The following is a 15,849-nucleotide window of genomic DNA, read 5'->3' as shown; positions in this document are numbered from 1 at the left end:
AGAAACTTGCCACCGGGAAGATTTTTTTAGAGATGAGAACGGCTGAAGTAATTACAACGCAATTTATGTTCTGATTTAATTAGCTTCATTTAAAGAAATGTGGCTAAGGTGTTTTCTGATAATACTTTTTTGTGGCACAAGCTGGGAATGTAGAAATTAATAATATTCTGGAATGTCAAAACAGCCTTAAAGCAGGTTAAATTTCAGGTTTAAATAGTTTCTTTAATTACAGTGAAAGCTGCTTAAGACCACCTTCTGTTTCAGATTAGACAGTGTTTTGGAAAGGTGGCTTTCAAATTCAGGCACTCCAAATCATCCTTGGTCACTGCCTCTCCAGGAGGGGATTATGAGATAGTTTAATTCAATCATGTGAAGAAAAACTCACCAGAATTTGTATTACCCATATTTATTACAAAGAAACTCTTATGAGGAGGAAAACAACTAAACATGACATTTACATAAACTATCCATTAGACATAAGCCTGCATTTATAAACCTTTAAAAAAATATTCTCCAGTGACTTTAACTTACACAGTTTTCATACCAGTAAAATCAATGAGCTGGTATTGGCTGCCAGCTGGGACAAACAATAGCCTTTTGGATTAGGGTTGAGAATTGGGAGTTAGAACGTTCAGGAAATGTACTTTTACTTGAGGAATTTAAAAGCATCCCAAATCATTTTCCAATGAGGCTGTTTACTTCATTTCTAAACATGATATATTACCAGATGTTACAGAAATAAAGGCTGCTCTGTACTGACTGCTTTAAGAATATAATATACCCATTATCAAATATCAACTCAGGATCTTCAACACACCAAACACAAATGCAATCTGTCTATGTCTGTGTCAGTCTTGCATAGATGATGTTATTGCCTTTTTGATTGTGTTATTCTTCTTTAAAAATATGGGTCGATGTTTTACTACAGTACCCAAACAGAAATAAATCCATCTCTCCATCACACATTATATATAAGACAGTATTTATAAATACATTCCTGCAAAAAATATTTTAAAAGGTATGTTCTTTTTGTTTTTTTCTAATCATACGGCAATCTACATGGAAGAAATACAGTCTTTAGCTAGAGAATTAAAATTTCTTAATATGTAGCAATATCAATTACTCCTTCATCCTGATGTAGGACCATAATACTTCTGCCTTGATTGGATCCCCAAATTAAATAATTTAGAGAGTTGTCCATTTAAATGCCAACTTACTTTGCTCCGCATTTCAACTCATTTAGTTGGAAATACACCACTAAACTTTTTATCCCCCCTTCCCCACATTATATTTATCTGCTGAGTAATCGGATAGAATAAGCCTTTATCTCTCTTTCAAAGATTATCTGTTAATCTTAAATTCTGTCTACTGTCTGGTCAGAGTAAGTTTAATACATTTTTCTTAGCATGTTTTCTTCTCAGAGAAATCTAGAACTTGGAAGTTGCATAATTCAAATTGCATAATTCATAATCAGAATTTCTAACTTCTTGACAAACTGTCAACAAACTCCAGATCAGGGAATTTACCTTAAAATTTTATAGGTTTATTTCAGATTTATAGCCAATTCATTGTTTTGCAAGCTATTTCTTATTACTTTGGAAATCCTAAGAGGCAACATTTTTGTTAGTGAGATTTGTGATGTAATCAAACCTAAAGTGATGACGTGTTAGGGTCCATCCATGTTTTGTTAAATTCTGTGAAAGAGGATGTGAATCATTCTGCAGCTGGCCTGTGTTCTGTTGGTACAACAATTGACAATAACAAAACCAATGTCCATTGTCAGGTCAGAAGTAACACTGGACTGCTGTGTTTATAATAGCTATTGAAAGGAGAGTCTGTTAGTTCTCTGCTTTTTTTTTTTTTTTTTTTAATGTCTGCACTTGCAGTATATGAAAGTTTCCAGGTCAGGGATTAAATCCAAGCCACAGCTGTGACCTGCGTTGCATCTGCGGCAACGCCGGATCCTTTAACCCTTTGTACCAGGCCAGGGGTCACACCTGCGCCTCCGCAGTGACCAGAGAAGCTGCAGTAGGATTCTTAACTCACTGCACCATGGCCGGAACTCCCTCTCTGGTTCTTTTACATTTCAGCTTGGTATCATTTGTTTTGAAATATTTTTAAAAAACAACTACTACCACATACTCTCTGAAACAATACTGTCAGTTTCCATTTTGTTCTGTACCAATCTGTCACTTTTTAGTTTCTACATTTTACCATCTCAGTGACTAACTACATTTTAGTCATTAGCCTTGGATCTTTTCAAAGAAACTCTGTGCATGAGGTACACAAATGCAATTGTTATTTATGCCATCTCCTGAAGAAGAAGGAAAAAAAAAAACATTTTTCGGAGATCTCATTGACATTTATTTTGATTTTTTCTCCAAGTCAGTATACGAAATCTCCTTTGAAATCTGAAATGAAACATCAGTACTTTCCTGCTTTGTACACTGGCCTCTTGAGATGAAACTTCACCTACTCATGCGTCTTCTTTGCAACCCTGCAGAGTCATTTAATCACCATGATTGCAACTTGTTCTTTTCAGATTTCAGGAAAACCTCAATCCCCAAGGGTGAAAAGCAAATGATTAATTCACAAAGCCATCCAGCTGGCTGTTAACCTAGAATTTGTGTCTCTTCATTTGTTTTCAGCTCATTTGCTATTCCTTACTTCGACAAAGTACAAAGCTTCCTGCTGCTGTGACAGGTGCGACATTAAATTCTGGTTTAAGATTTTACAAACTTGCCACTTAGGCTGCTGGGGGAAATGAAACAAGGGCGAAAAACACAGATGACACAGGGATCTCTTACCTGTTGCTTGTTGTTAGGTGTGTATGGCAGCATGGTAGACACGTGGAACATGATCTCATAGTCTTTGTATGTTGTGTACAGAGAATGAGTTCCAGTGGAGTCAGCTACAGTTAAAAAAAAATGAGACTAATGTAAGAATCGTAAAAATAGTTCATTTAAGAGAAACATCTCAAAAAAAAAAAAAAAAAAAAGAGAGAGAGAGAGCGAGAAATGGCTTAGGATGAAAAGATCCTAGATAAGATCTAGTATAGGGGTTCTTACCCAGTCTTTGTACCCAATGTCCTCTAGCAATCTAGTGAAGTCTATGGATTCCTTTTCAGAATTACATGCGTAAATGCAAAAATACATAAGATTTCAACAGAAATCAATAGCACTGGAAAATACTGCTATCAAAATGAGTTAACAATGACATAACAGCATAAGATTTATGTAACAAGTATAAGCGGTTGGTCTAACAACTATAGTAATTTTGAAGCAGTGATATGATACGCAATATCTTGAGATTATCTCCAAGAGCAAACAATATGACATGAAAATGCCTGTGCTTTCTGCTGGCACTGGTGATAAAATCACAGGGAGAGCGTATACTCCTGTGTTGGTGACCTACATTCATAATTAAAGGAAATGCTAAATTTCAATTAGGGGTTAGTGAAAATAAATGTAAAATGATTTCTCATCCAAGTTCACAGACTCCTGAATTCTGTCCACAGACATTAAGTTCAGAACACCTTTTCCAATACTTCTGACCCAAGCAAGCAAACCATTTTGTTCTTAAAAAATAGATGGAAATTTAACACGATTTTGACACTGAATAACAAACGTATTATAGCAATGCCCAACAATTTAAGCCTGAGTGTGCTCTGCTTTCACCTTGAGGAAAAAAACCAACCCCAATCCCAATTCCCTGAATCATTATGCCCATAAATACCTAGAAACCAAAGAGAATTATTAATTGTCCAGTTGAAAGGGAATATCTATCTATCTATATTTATTTATTTGAGCTTTTTAGGGCCGAACCTGTGGCAAATGGAGGTTGCCAGGCTAGGGGCCGAATCGGAGCTGTAGCTGCCAGCCTACACCACAGCCACAGCAATGCCAGAACCGAGCCACATCTGTGACCTACACCACAGCTCATGGCAACACCAGATCCTTGACCCACTGAGCCAGGCCAGGGATTGAACCTGCATACACCTGGATACTGGTCAGATTCATTTCCACTGAGCCAGGACAGGAACTCCAAAAGGGAATATCTTTAGATTGGAAGCATCTGGACTCACAGGTGGCAAAATAAACAGAGATGCATTCAGCCTAAGCAAACTCAATCCTCCATCAATGATACTGATGAGGAGCAAACACTTCACTGCATCTTAGAAAAAAAAAAGTAAGACAAAGCCCCTGGAATATACCAAAAGGCAGTTCTCAAACTTGAGTGTGCATGGAGTGGCCTGGTGTGCCAGCTTAAAAGGCAGGTTCCCATCCCCCACCCCAGAACTACTGCTCTGTGGGTGTGAGGCAGGGCAGAGGAATCTATTTTAATAAACACCCTCAGGGGACTCAAATGCAGTAGCTGCACTGCCCTTAGGCGCTGCTCCAAGAATAAACCACAAGAGTGGTCTGCAGAGACTTGTTAGGATGTTCTCGAGCCCTGAGTTTCAAACTTGAGCTTCTTGGAAGACCTTAACTTTGAAGAGGACATAAGATGTAAAGGGTTTTAAAAACAACCGAAATGTACAATAAAGTAAAGACTACTTTTCAAAAATTGAAAAAATAAATACCAACACATAACTCAAGAAAAACATCTTCTAAATGTTAATAACCACTGCCGCACAAAACTAAAAATTACTATAATAAATAATTGATCTACTTAAGACAGGTCTTGAGTATGAAGAAGGTATCTGATGTTAAGCACTCTTGCTATAAATACCTCTAGAACCCACTTGCACATTTTACAACTTTAAAGTCAATGCATCAGCTGTAACCAGTGCTTACATGTGTTTCAAGTCAATTTTCAGCAAAACTAATGGACTAGAAGAAAAAATTATCATCTAGTGTTCATTGATTACATTTTGCCTTAGACATCGGTCTCATTCTAAAGGGATTACTGCCAGGAAGTAAGACCACCCTAAAGATAATTTGTTTCCAAAACTCGTTCTTTCTTGCACATGTCTCATTTCATATAATGGACGCTGCATGGATCACCCTTTTTTGGGGGGCCCTTTGGAAACCCCAGCTTTGCTGATAATTTTTAACAGTTTGGAAATAGTTTCAAGAGTTGTAGAGATAAAACTAGGGCTAAAACAATAAAATTTCCTTTTCTGAGAAGAAAAGAATTCCCAAGTCCTGAAATTACTGGGTACATAATAGAATTACTAAACTTTACCGGAGAGAATGGAAAATGAATGTTTGTTATATCTCTAAAGAATAAAGCAGTTAACATGATTACTCTATTTTTAGGGACCCCAAAGCCCTGAAACCATGAAAGATTTAACGGAATGAAAATCAGGAAGACGGCCATTAGGAAAATGACAAAAAATCCTTTGTCTCTGGTTGAAGAGAATATAGACTGAGTAATTTCTAAAGGGAAAATATGCTTATAAAAGAGGGATGAAAAGAAGATAATGTCCCTTCCTATTTTTACGGAACTATAAAAGTTAAAAAATACATTCAGGCATCTTATGGGTCATCTTGATAATCACGTAATTTGCCTCCAAATTACACTCCCAGAGAGTGACACATATCTACTAATAAGGCCAGCCCTCTAACACTAAGTCATAGAAGTAAAATTTCTAATATTCAAAGGAGATGATAAGAAGACCCTGAATAATTGAGGAATGATAAGAATATTCTTCTCAGCTACTTTGAAAAGGTATAGATAAGTGATAGTAGCCTACATTACGTATTTCTATTTGAAGATGGTATGAGTAGGTTAATAAGTTTGTAGAAGCAGTTTCAGATGCAGTCACTGTCATATTCATCCTTGACTTCCCTTGGCTCAACTCTTTTGCTTTACAGGAGACTAAAACTTGGATGATAAAGGTGGGTGTGAAGCAACTGAATCAGAAAAAGGAATTAAATTTTTATATAATCACCTCCTGGTCACGTTTGGTACATTTGAGTTTGGAAAAGCTAGATAAAGGAAAACAAGCCTAAGCAATTTGATTTTTGGAAAGTTCCTAGTTTCTAAATATTTAGGCATACAAGGGGAAAAGCAATGTCATAAACTAAATGCCTGAGACGAATAAAGGCAACAGAATGAAGAGACTTAAGCTCAGTTTAGGAATGTCCTCACCACTACAGAGCACACCAAATGCAGGACGAAATCCCAGGTTGTGGGTCTGACTCTTAACTGTAGTTTGAAATATAAAAGTCAGTTGCCTGTTGGGGACCATCCATTTAAGACTCCAGATCACCTCTCTATGTAAGTTTGTCTCAGGGTCTGGGGATGCAAAACTCGAAGCCCAGAGGCACAGCTGGTGTGAAGTACGTGACCCCAGGGCACTGGCCTGTGTTCCAGATGAGGCAAGCCTTTGCCCCTGTGGTATGGTTTCACCTACTCGGCAGTGAAGCATTTGGGGAAAGTCAAGAATTCCACCTGCTCTGGCCCCTACTCTACTCACTCATATTTTTTCAATGCATCTCTAACCACGTTAGGAAATGGATTACTTAACTTCACAAGGAGAATCTGCAGGATCGCCCTTTGCCATGACAGATGAATTCATACTGTGTCAATTCAAGGAATGTGCAAGTGTGCATGTATATGCACCTGGAACTTCAGGCTTTCTTGAAATCACTAATATATGGCAAGAAAAGGACAAGTGATGGTGTGGGGTGGATACTTAGGTACCAGTCACTACTATTTTCCATCTACAGAGAATTCTGTGCAGTTGAGGTAAAAAATGTAGTTAGAGCCTTTTACATATTTTAGTTTCTTTGTCAGGTGTATCTCAGTAATACTCAAAGGAAAAGCCTTACACTGTAACACAGGTCAAAGTTAAAGAGGGGAAAAAAAGAAATTCATATTTCATTCATCAGTCTCTAGAACTCCAAAGAGTTCTTTGCATGTGTAACACATTTAAATAATGCCAGTTTTATCCCTTTCTTTACCAAAGGTTAAATACTCGAAATAAAGAAGGATTTATTTTCTTTAAGAAAAGTCTTACATCTCTTCTAAGACCTTGAACCTCAATGGTCTTGACAATGTTGCTGAAAAACGGGGGAAGCAACAAGCACGCGTTAGTATTGCAGCAAATCAATGAACGCAAAGCTTTGAAGGAATGCTTTTCAAAGGGTTTCCAAGTCTCCTAAGTGCTGACTTGACAAATATGCCTCATTTAGGAAATAATTTTCCAAATAATAATCCACATGCATAGCTTAAAATGAGGGTGGTCTCCAGCTTTCAAATAACAAATTTGCTTGGTGGGAAACTTATTTTTGTATTTGCTCTACTGTGAGGGGATAGTCATTATCCGGAGGTTATGCCATCCAAATAAGGAAACAAAAAGAGGAGAAAAAAAATTCGCTCCTCCAAATTTCTTCACTGCAGAACTGGTCCAACCCCTGACACATCTGCAGCGTGTTTGCTAGAGGTCCTTATTTCCGAGATGGGAAATTGGGATTTTTCCACCTGGGATAAGGAAGAAATGGTTCAACAGTTCCACCAATCCCTTCTTTCCTGAGCCTCTCTCTCCTTTATCGAAGTCCTAAAATCTGAATATAATTATAATACATGACACTTGGAGCAGATTCATGATGCCATGAGTATTTTTAGCCCAAGGGATTGAGAGAGGGAAGACACAGCCACAGGGCAGAGCTCTGGGCTTCTGCATTTATGGTTTCTCTGAATACTTCATTAACTGTAACACTGGGATCTGTTCCACCTCTTTAACGCTTGCTAGCTGCCTAATCTTGGGCACGTGAGTTAACAGAAAGAAGCCAATTCTGTAAAATGGGGATAACTGGTATCAGAATTTTGGGGGATTAAGTGAGATGACATATAAAAAGTATCTGGAACTTTCGCTTCCAGTCATCACAGTACTTGGTAGAGGACGTGCTCTTCCACTACAAATAGAAAACATTGACAAAATATCTAAAACCACTTTTTCCCTCCAGACATTTTATAATACACAGCACTGGACAGTGATCCCAGAGAAAAAAGTACCAAAGAAGGTGGGCCTTCGTTCATACTGATCCCGCCCAGCCTTCTATCTGGCATTACTTTCAAATAATGGCACAGAGATCTGAAGAGGGAGCCAAAATATACTGGAGGTCTGGAAGGCTGAGGTGGCTGACATTTGCTGGGCAGGACACCAAGGAGGCGGCAATGACACAGTGAAGGTGGCTCAGAAATCTGCACAGGGGTTCCCTTGAGCCTAGGGCTGAATATTAAGCATAGTGTGCGATTCCGAAAGCCAGGAAAAGAAAAACCAGTAGGGTAATGAATACCATGGAGACTCCTGTTTAATAACACTGTGTTGCATATCTGAAAGCTGTTAAAAGAGTAGATCTTAAAAGTAACTAGTAGATCTGTAACTAGGTATGATGATACCTAGACTTATTGTGGTGATCATTTTGGGGTATATATAAACATTGAATCATTAGCTTGTACAACTAAAACTAATGTAATGCTATGTGTCCATTATATCTCAATGAAAAAAGAAAGAAAAACTATTGGGGAAATAACAACTACCAGAGAATTGTCAGCCAAACAATCCTCAGAGTTCACACAGGGCTGGAAGACACTCGAATTCTGACCAGCCATGGTAGAGATACCTCGCTGAACATGCTAGCATTCAGGTGCAAGAAAAGTCATGCCTCAGTAGCAGGGACGGTTAAATTAGTCAGAGAGTAAAGGCTACTCTAGCCATGCTTTCTAAAAGCTTAAGATTCACAAAGCTCAAGCTGTTCTGCAACTAGCATAATTGCCTACCCAAATAAAACAACACTCTTCAAAGAACACACCCAAATCCAGATACTTAACAAGGAAACATGCACAGTGTCCATTATCCAATCAAAAATAACCAAAGTGGTAAAATGTAATTCAAACATGGGAGAAAATGTGTTAAAAGGAGACCTCAAATGACAAGGATGGTGGAATTAGCACACAAAGACTTTCAAACAGCTACTATAAATAAGCTCAAGGCTTTAAAGATGACATGAACCTAGTGAGAATATGCAAGATAGAAAAGAGAACCCAAATGCAACTTCTGGATGTGAAAATTACTATAATAGAAATAAAATTTTCACTAGATTGGATTAACAGCAGACTAATACATGATGGAAAAAAAAGGAAAAACACAGAGAACCTGAAGACATACTAATACTAATCATACAAACAGAAGCACAGAGGTTAAAAAAAAGTTAAAAAATTAAATCACCCACAGCTAGTTAGTGACCAAATATATGTGTAATGGGAGATTCAGAAGGGAAGGGGTGCAGAAAAATAAAGAATGAGTTTGGTAAATAAATAATATTTTGATCTGATGAAGACTCCAAATCCACAGATTCAAAGGACAATTACACTGTCACACACAGAGGGAGTGATCCTTTAGGAACACATGCTCCGGGAAGTATTTTCCCTCTCTCTCTCTTTTTTTGATTTTGCTTTTTAGGGCAGCACCCGTGGCATATGGAGGTTCCCAGGCTAGGTGTCTAATTGGAGCTACAGCTATTGGCCTACACCATAGCCACAGCAACGTAGGATCCGAGCTGAGTCTGCAACCTACACCACAGCTCACGGCAACGCTGGATCCTTAACCCATTGAGCAAGTCCAGGGATCGAACCCACAACCTCATGGTTCCTAGTCGAATTTGTCTCCGCTGTGCCCTGATGGGAACTCCGTATTTTCTCTTTTTAAAGATTATGCTGAAAGAGTTTCTTTCTTTCCTTTTTGGCCACCCCCATGGCATGTAGAAGTTCCCAGGCCAGGTATGGAACCTGTGCCACAGCAGCTGAATCCTTAACCTGCTAGGCCATCAGGGAACTCCTGAAAGGGCTTCTTAACACAACATAAAACAAGGTAAGATGTGGTGAGCTTATCTCACAGCACACAGAACAAAGTCTCATCTCCGGGTGTTGCTGGGTGTGCGGAGGCTGGTGATCCCTGATACACGGTCCCTTCTAGCTTAGAGTAAAAGAGATAAATATGCACAGTCTTCTTCAGGCTTAAGAATGGAAATGCTTTCCTACTTTTCATTCACGTAAGGAGGCTTGACCCTCTGAAAGGACAGAAAAGGAACCTGTGGACCTTCCATCTCAGGAGCTATCCCTCCAAAGGTTACAAGGAGTTCAGTGAAAGGCATTTTTCCTGGATGAATGCGGTACGCAACTGTAAAACGTGCCGTCGGAGGCAGGTTGCTGATCCAGGCTCATCCCTCTCTAGCCTTTGCAGATATTGGGATAATGGGCCAAAATGTGCCAAGGGCTTACTTTGCCTCTTCCACTGCCTTACTGAATGCCACACCGCCTTATTAGGGCCTTGCTCTACAGTTCTCGCATTGCCCTGCATCATCAAGAGGAAGCTGACTGTCATCCCCCAAGCTGACCATTCATTGATAGAATTAAGGTGCTTGTTACATTTTCTTCTTAGACCCTCTTAATAGCTCTTTGTGGTGAGTATAATTTATATGACACAACAAATCTGGACAACGTGAACTGTACAAGGTAAATGTCAGAATACCTGGATAAAAAGAGTTTAAGGGCATATTGAGATTTAACATTTTATGCAGTCACAAGCAGAGTATGGAATGTTAAAATAATATTTAAGAGCCTAGGCTATTTATGGTTTTTAATAGGTTCTCTTGCATGTCGTTTCCAAGTTGGCAACAGCAAAACCATGGCAACAGGAAATTCTTCCCTGCAGTGGAGTTTATGAATGCTTTTCTGTTTTCATGACTCAACTCCTTATTTAATTTCCTGTATAGAAAATCAGAGCGATTACTACAGACTGCAATACAGATGTGCTAATCCAAAACCCTTTTCAAAAAAAAAAAAAACAACAGGTCACAGGTGTCTATGGATGGATTTTGAGATAAAATTTAAAATTACCCCCCCACAGACACACAGCAGAAGGCGACACATTCTAGATACTTGAAAACCTAAATATTTTACTAACAACCTGAGGAATGGGGATGGACAAACATGTACATTCATCAGCTGTCACTAAACAGACGGCTGGGTTACTGTGCATTTAATCAACACATTTTAGGAGCCAAACTAGTACCAAAGCTAAGAGGTTTATTTGGTTAGAGATTAGACAATGAACAACGATAACAAAATAAAAAACCTCTAGATATTAAAATAACAAACATGATTAACTAAACCATATGACGGCTGAATGCACAAATATGACAAGGATTATGAAATGCGTTAGCGAAAGTCAAAAATTCTAGGGCTTGTGACCAGATGGTTATAAATTGCTGGAGTTTTTAATCACTGTAACATTCGGCTAAATATAGTGACATTTATGCAACACTATCCAGGAGCAATTCTGCATGATCTGCATCCACAGCTTTCTACCGTCTGTACTTTTGATAATACGATTTCTTTATAGTCCAATTCTAGCTACTTTGATTATGGCCTTCGATTGTTGTAGAGCCATATCCTCCCTGCCTGGCTTCCTCTTCTCCATCACCAGCAGTTTTCTGCAGCAAGTGGCAATGTTGTTTTATGGGCAGCTTAGCAGGGGAACATCAACACAGCAGGAGGAAAATAAGCCTAGTAGGAGGGTATAAGTAATTCTTACTTTTGGTGTCAAGCTGCGCACGATACTTCTCAAATCCTTTGAGCCGAACTCGTTCGCCCAACAGCTGAAGGAATTCCTCAAAGGCTGGCCCGGCTGATTCATTGTTGTACATCTCTTCTTCCGTGCTCTGGCCAGCTTTGCAGTACATGATGCCTACTTTCTGCTGATAGTTCAGCTGTGAAGGCAGGCAATACAGTGCATATAAGTAGATGCAGCTCCACTCTGCCCGCTTAAATTCTAAGTCCTGCAGGGCACACACCCATCAAGTAGCTAAAATCTCTCTTCTCTTGAAATCCTTCTGCTTTCCTTCTTCCCCTCTTAAAAAGAGAGGGTTGGAGTTCCTGCCATGGCTCAGTGGTTAATGAACCCAACTAGTATCCATGAGGACAAGGGTTCGATCCCTTACCTTCCTCAGTGGGTTAAGGATCTGGCACTGCCGTGAGCTGCAGGTGTAGGTCGCAGACACGGCTTGGATCCCGTGTTGCTGTGGCTGTGGCGCAGGCCTGCAGCTACAGCTCCGACTGGACCCCTATCCTGGGAACCTTCATATGCTGCAGGTGTGGCCCCAAAAAAACAAGGAAAAAAATAAAAATAAAAGGAGCCTTACAAATTTAAAAGTAAGGGTCGACTCGACAAAAGATACTTTAAATTGTTTTGCCCATTAAACTCCTTATAAAATTCTCTGGGGGTAAAACCGGAAAAGACATCTCTCAATGCCATTTTCCCAATATATCAAATCATAAATTTTGCTATATCTTTGTTACAGCACTAGCATCATCAACATTGTACTCCTCAAATTTTTTTAAAAGATGGGTATCTGGATAGAAACTTTAAAAGGGGCCTCGTGATGGCAAATCAGCTAGTTTTCCTCTGATACAGTTAAAACAAAGCATTTAAGAAATTTAACTATAACATTAATCAAAACATTCATTCACTGTTGAAAAGTCTAGTCATTCCATAAATAAAATTTAGTATTCATCATTTAACGAGAAATGAGTTTTTGGTGTTAAAATCTGGACTCGGAGTTCTACAGTGGAATCAGGGCAAGCCCTACCACCTAGGTTTGTTTCTGGAGTACCACACTGCAACTGTGCATCAGTACACTGTGGTCACATAAAAGGAAGGGGGGAAGAGAAGAGGCAAAATTTGAATAGCTAATACCCATTATCTGCCAACCACTGGGTTTAGTGTTTAACTTACCTTAATTAGCTTTTACCCTCAAGAAAGCCTGAAAAGCAAACATTACCCCTGTGTGACAGATAAGCAAAGAGAAGTCTGGGAAATGGAAGAGCCAGTACCTGGCCCAGTAAGGAGACACAAGACCACAAACTGCTGGCCCTGTGATTCGGCTCTCTTAAATATTACCAGGACTCAACCCGGCTCGTTTTGCTCTATTTCTGTCCCTGCATCATACATCCACAGCCCTTGATTCGCAATTCTACAGTTGAAAGGTAAAAACCAAATTTAAGCAAACACCTTTGGCAGCAAAACCTGATATGAGCTGACATTAATACTTTTTAATTTATTCCTCCTTCTGTGAATATTCGTGTTTTTCCTATGGAAATATGAATGTGGGGTGCTGCCTCAGGTGCCACTAGGAATATTACTATAAGGTGCATGCATTTGATTACCCTTCTAAATCTGGACATTTCTAAATTCTGAAACATTTAGTTCCTATTGTTTTACACAAGGGACTGTGAACCTGAACAGCTCTTTTCAACTTTCTGAACCAAATGGTTCAGAACAGTGGTAACACAGCAAATGTCATTGGGGAACTCCTGCCTGCCCCCGCCCCCACCGCCCTGCCCTGCATGTTACTAGCTGACGAGGAAGGCTCAGCAGCTTTTATGTGACCCACAGACACGACAGCTTCCTAGGAATTCTGCAATGGTGTAGAACTGACTTTAACTTACTCTGCCCACTCCAGTGAGTGGAAGGCAAAGTTCCAAGTCTGAAACTTAAAAATAACTAGATTTACAGATGTTGCAATCTTTTAAAAATAGTATATGATCCTGAATTACTGCTACTTCATTTTAGTTACTAACAGAAACACATTTAGGATTTAGTTCACTTTTTTGTATACCACACGCAGTAAAAACAAAAACAAACAAAAAAACAAAGAGTAAAACCTACTACATACCACTGGCAGCTGGCCTCCTTCAAAGGTCTGAATGTGCCTAATGCTTAGAGGGGACTCTCACAAGTAGAGATTTCATTTTGGCTTTAGAAGTAAGCCAAGTACTCTATTAGGTCCTAACAAATAAAAAAGCAGTGCTAGGCTCTACTTCGATTACAAAAGAAGTCCTTAATACAGCCAGATTTTTACTCTCTGCCTGTACAGAGAGCTATCAAAGAAGGGATACAATCCGGAAAAAGGAAGGGGTTTGGAGTTACCTGCTGTTTGGCTTTGTGCCTCTCAGATTAGCCTTCTCATGCAACAAGGTAAAACAAAAGTCACCCTGTTCAATGGAAAGCATCACTGTGACAATGGGTTTATAGTTGGCTTTTTAAATTTCTTAGATTAGGGCCTAAGATTTCACTGGGCAACATTCAAAAGAATTCGCTTCTATTTTAAAAAAGAGTTCACTTTGGAGTGAAGATAAGGAATCTTCTCCACACCACTGGAGAAGCAGAATGCAAAGACAATGAGATAGTGTGCTGCCGCCTTCTTTTGACGGGTTTCTTATATTCCAGTGAACTCCACCTGTAGACCGGGGAACAGGTTGCTATTTGCTGGTGGTGAAGGCAAGGCTCCTTTAAGAGGATTAGGGAACTTGTTAGCATGTCCCATTTCCTCTGGTTTGAAACTCTGCCAAATGTCAATGCTCTATCCTCAAAGTGACACGATGACTTGTATCCTTGTTTTCTGCTGCAATGAAATCAAGGTAGGGGGCATCCTCTGAACTCAAAAGCTCCTAGAATCCTTAGTTAGCAACATGTTCCCTGCCCGGAGTATGAGAAGTTGTTAAGGAGAAATTATATAAATGTACTAAGACACTCTGCAAGAGAAAGAACAAATATAAATGGAATTAGAGCTATGGTTTGGGGTTTTTTTAAATTGCTATCAGGTTACATAAAACAGTATTTTGTTTTTTTTTGTTTTTTTTTTTTTTTGGAGATACACACAAACACATCTATATGGGTTTGTGTATATGAATATATAATACTTTCATGTAACGAAGTATTATGATGATGCCAGAAGCCATCGTGGAAACAGGAAGGGTTTATCCACAGTTTAGGATTTTGCTTTTGGATGATCATAGTCATGCTATACAAATACCTTGCTTACACATCAACTCTTCATAAGAACACGGATGGAAGTGTGGGGTTTTTTTTTTTTTTTTTGGCTCTTTAGGGCCTCACTGGAGGCACATAGACATTCCCAGGCTGGAGGCTGAATTGGAGCTGCAGCTGCTGGCCTATGCCACAGCCACGCAGGATCTGAGCTGCGTCTGTGACCTACACCACAGCTCAAGGCAACACTGGATCCCCAACCCACCGGAAAGACCAGGAATCCAACACACATCCTCACGCATGCTAGTCGGGTTTGTTACCGCTGAGCCACAACAGAAACTCCCCGATGGAAGTGTATGGACACTCAAAGAAAGAGGAACTACGATCAGATTTACGCAGCCCTGAGTTCCTGTTAAGCTGGATGATAAAGTCAGAGCCCTCCACCAGCAGAAACCGGTTCGAAAAACCAAGTTCTCAGAGACCTCTTAAGACGTTCTGCGTTTTCCTCTTCATCCCCCTCGTCACAGCCAAAGGCTGTTGGGGGCGGCACCAGCCATGAGAACCCAGGTCTTCCGTTCTTATGAAACCATTCACACTGTCTGCTGTAATCCAGGGATTGAGAAACAGTCACCACGAGGTATTTCACGGTCCTGCAGTTCTCAAAAGTGTGGGCCATGCACCCTTGAGGGGTGCTTGAGCTCTGTTCTGGGATAGAGGTTTCTCGAAATACTTGGATTCTTTCAGTTCTTGCTTTTAAACTCTGACAGCTCTTAGCAGAAGCATGTTTAATTTGAGGATAATTTTACCCTATTCGTGAGGCGAAGTCACTCTGAGCCTTTACCCGATGCCATGTGACCTCAGGTTTTCCAGACCGCCTGGTGGAAGCAGAAGCTGTTCTCGGGCAGGTAGAGGTCTAAGGATTTGCCCTCCTCAAACTTAGGGTGGTTCTTAGCCTGGCCTCAAAGAGTTTCCTCAAACACATGTACCTATCTGTCCTGGAAACCCTTTACCTCCCTGGACCCACTTCTCAGTCTCCACTCAGGGAGACCCCTGGGCTTCAACTGGCA

At 39.8% G+C, this 15,849-nt stretch overlaps 1 protein-coding gene across 42 annotated transcripts in view; it reads right to left on the bottom strand.

The window, feature by feature from the left end:
- SIPA1L1 (signal induced proliferation associated 1 like 1) overlaps positions 1 to 15,849 on the bottom strand; it is a 378,935-nt gene that overhangs the window by 91,854 nt on the left and 271,232 nt on the right. For all 42 annotated transcript variants that reach the window (XM_013989146.2, XM_021099427.1, XM_021099444.1 and 39 more), the window contains 2 exons: positions 11,549 to 11,723; positions 2,808 to 2,911 (listed from right to left, as the gene is read on the bottom strand). In XM_013989146.2, the coding sequence (XP_013844600.1) occupies positions 2,808 to 2,911; positions 11,549 to 11,723 (279 nt within the window). The remainder of the gene's footprint in view (positions 1 to 2,807; positions 2,912 to 11,548; positions 11,724 to 15,849) is intronic.

Source organism: Sus scrofa, chromosome 7 (genome assembly GCF_000003025.6).
Source record: "Sus scrofa isolate TJ Tabasco breed Duroc chromosome 7, Sscrofa11.1, whole genome shotgun sequence".
Classification (NCBI taxonomy): Eukaryota; Metazoa; Chordata; class Mammalia; order Artiodactyla; family Suidae; genus Sus; species Sus scrofa.
Note: the sequence above shows the minus strand (reverse complement) of the source record. Positions and strands in the feature narration are given on the sequence as shown.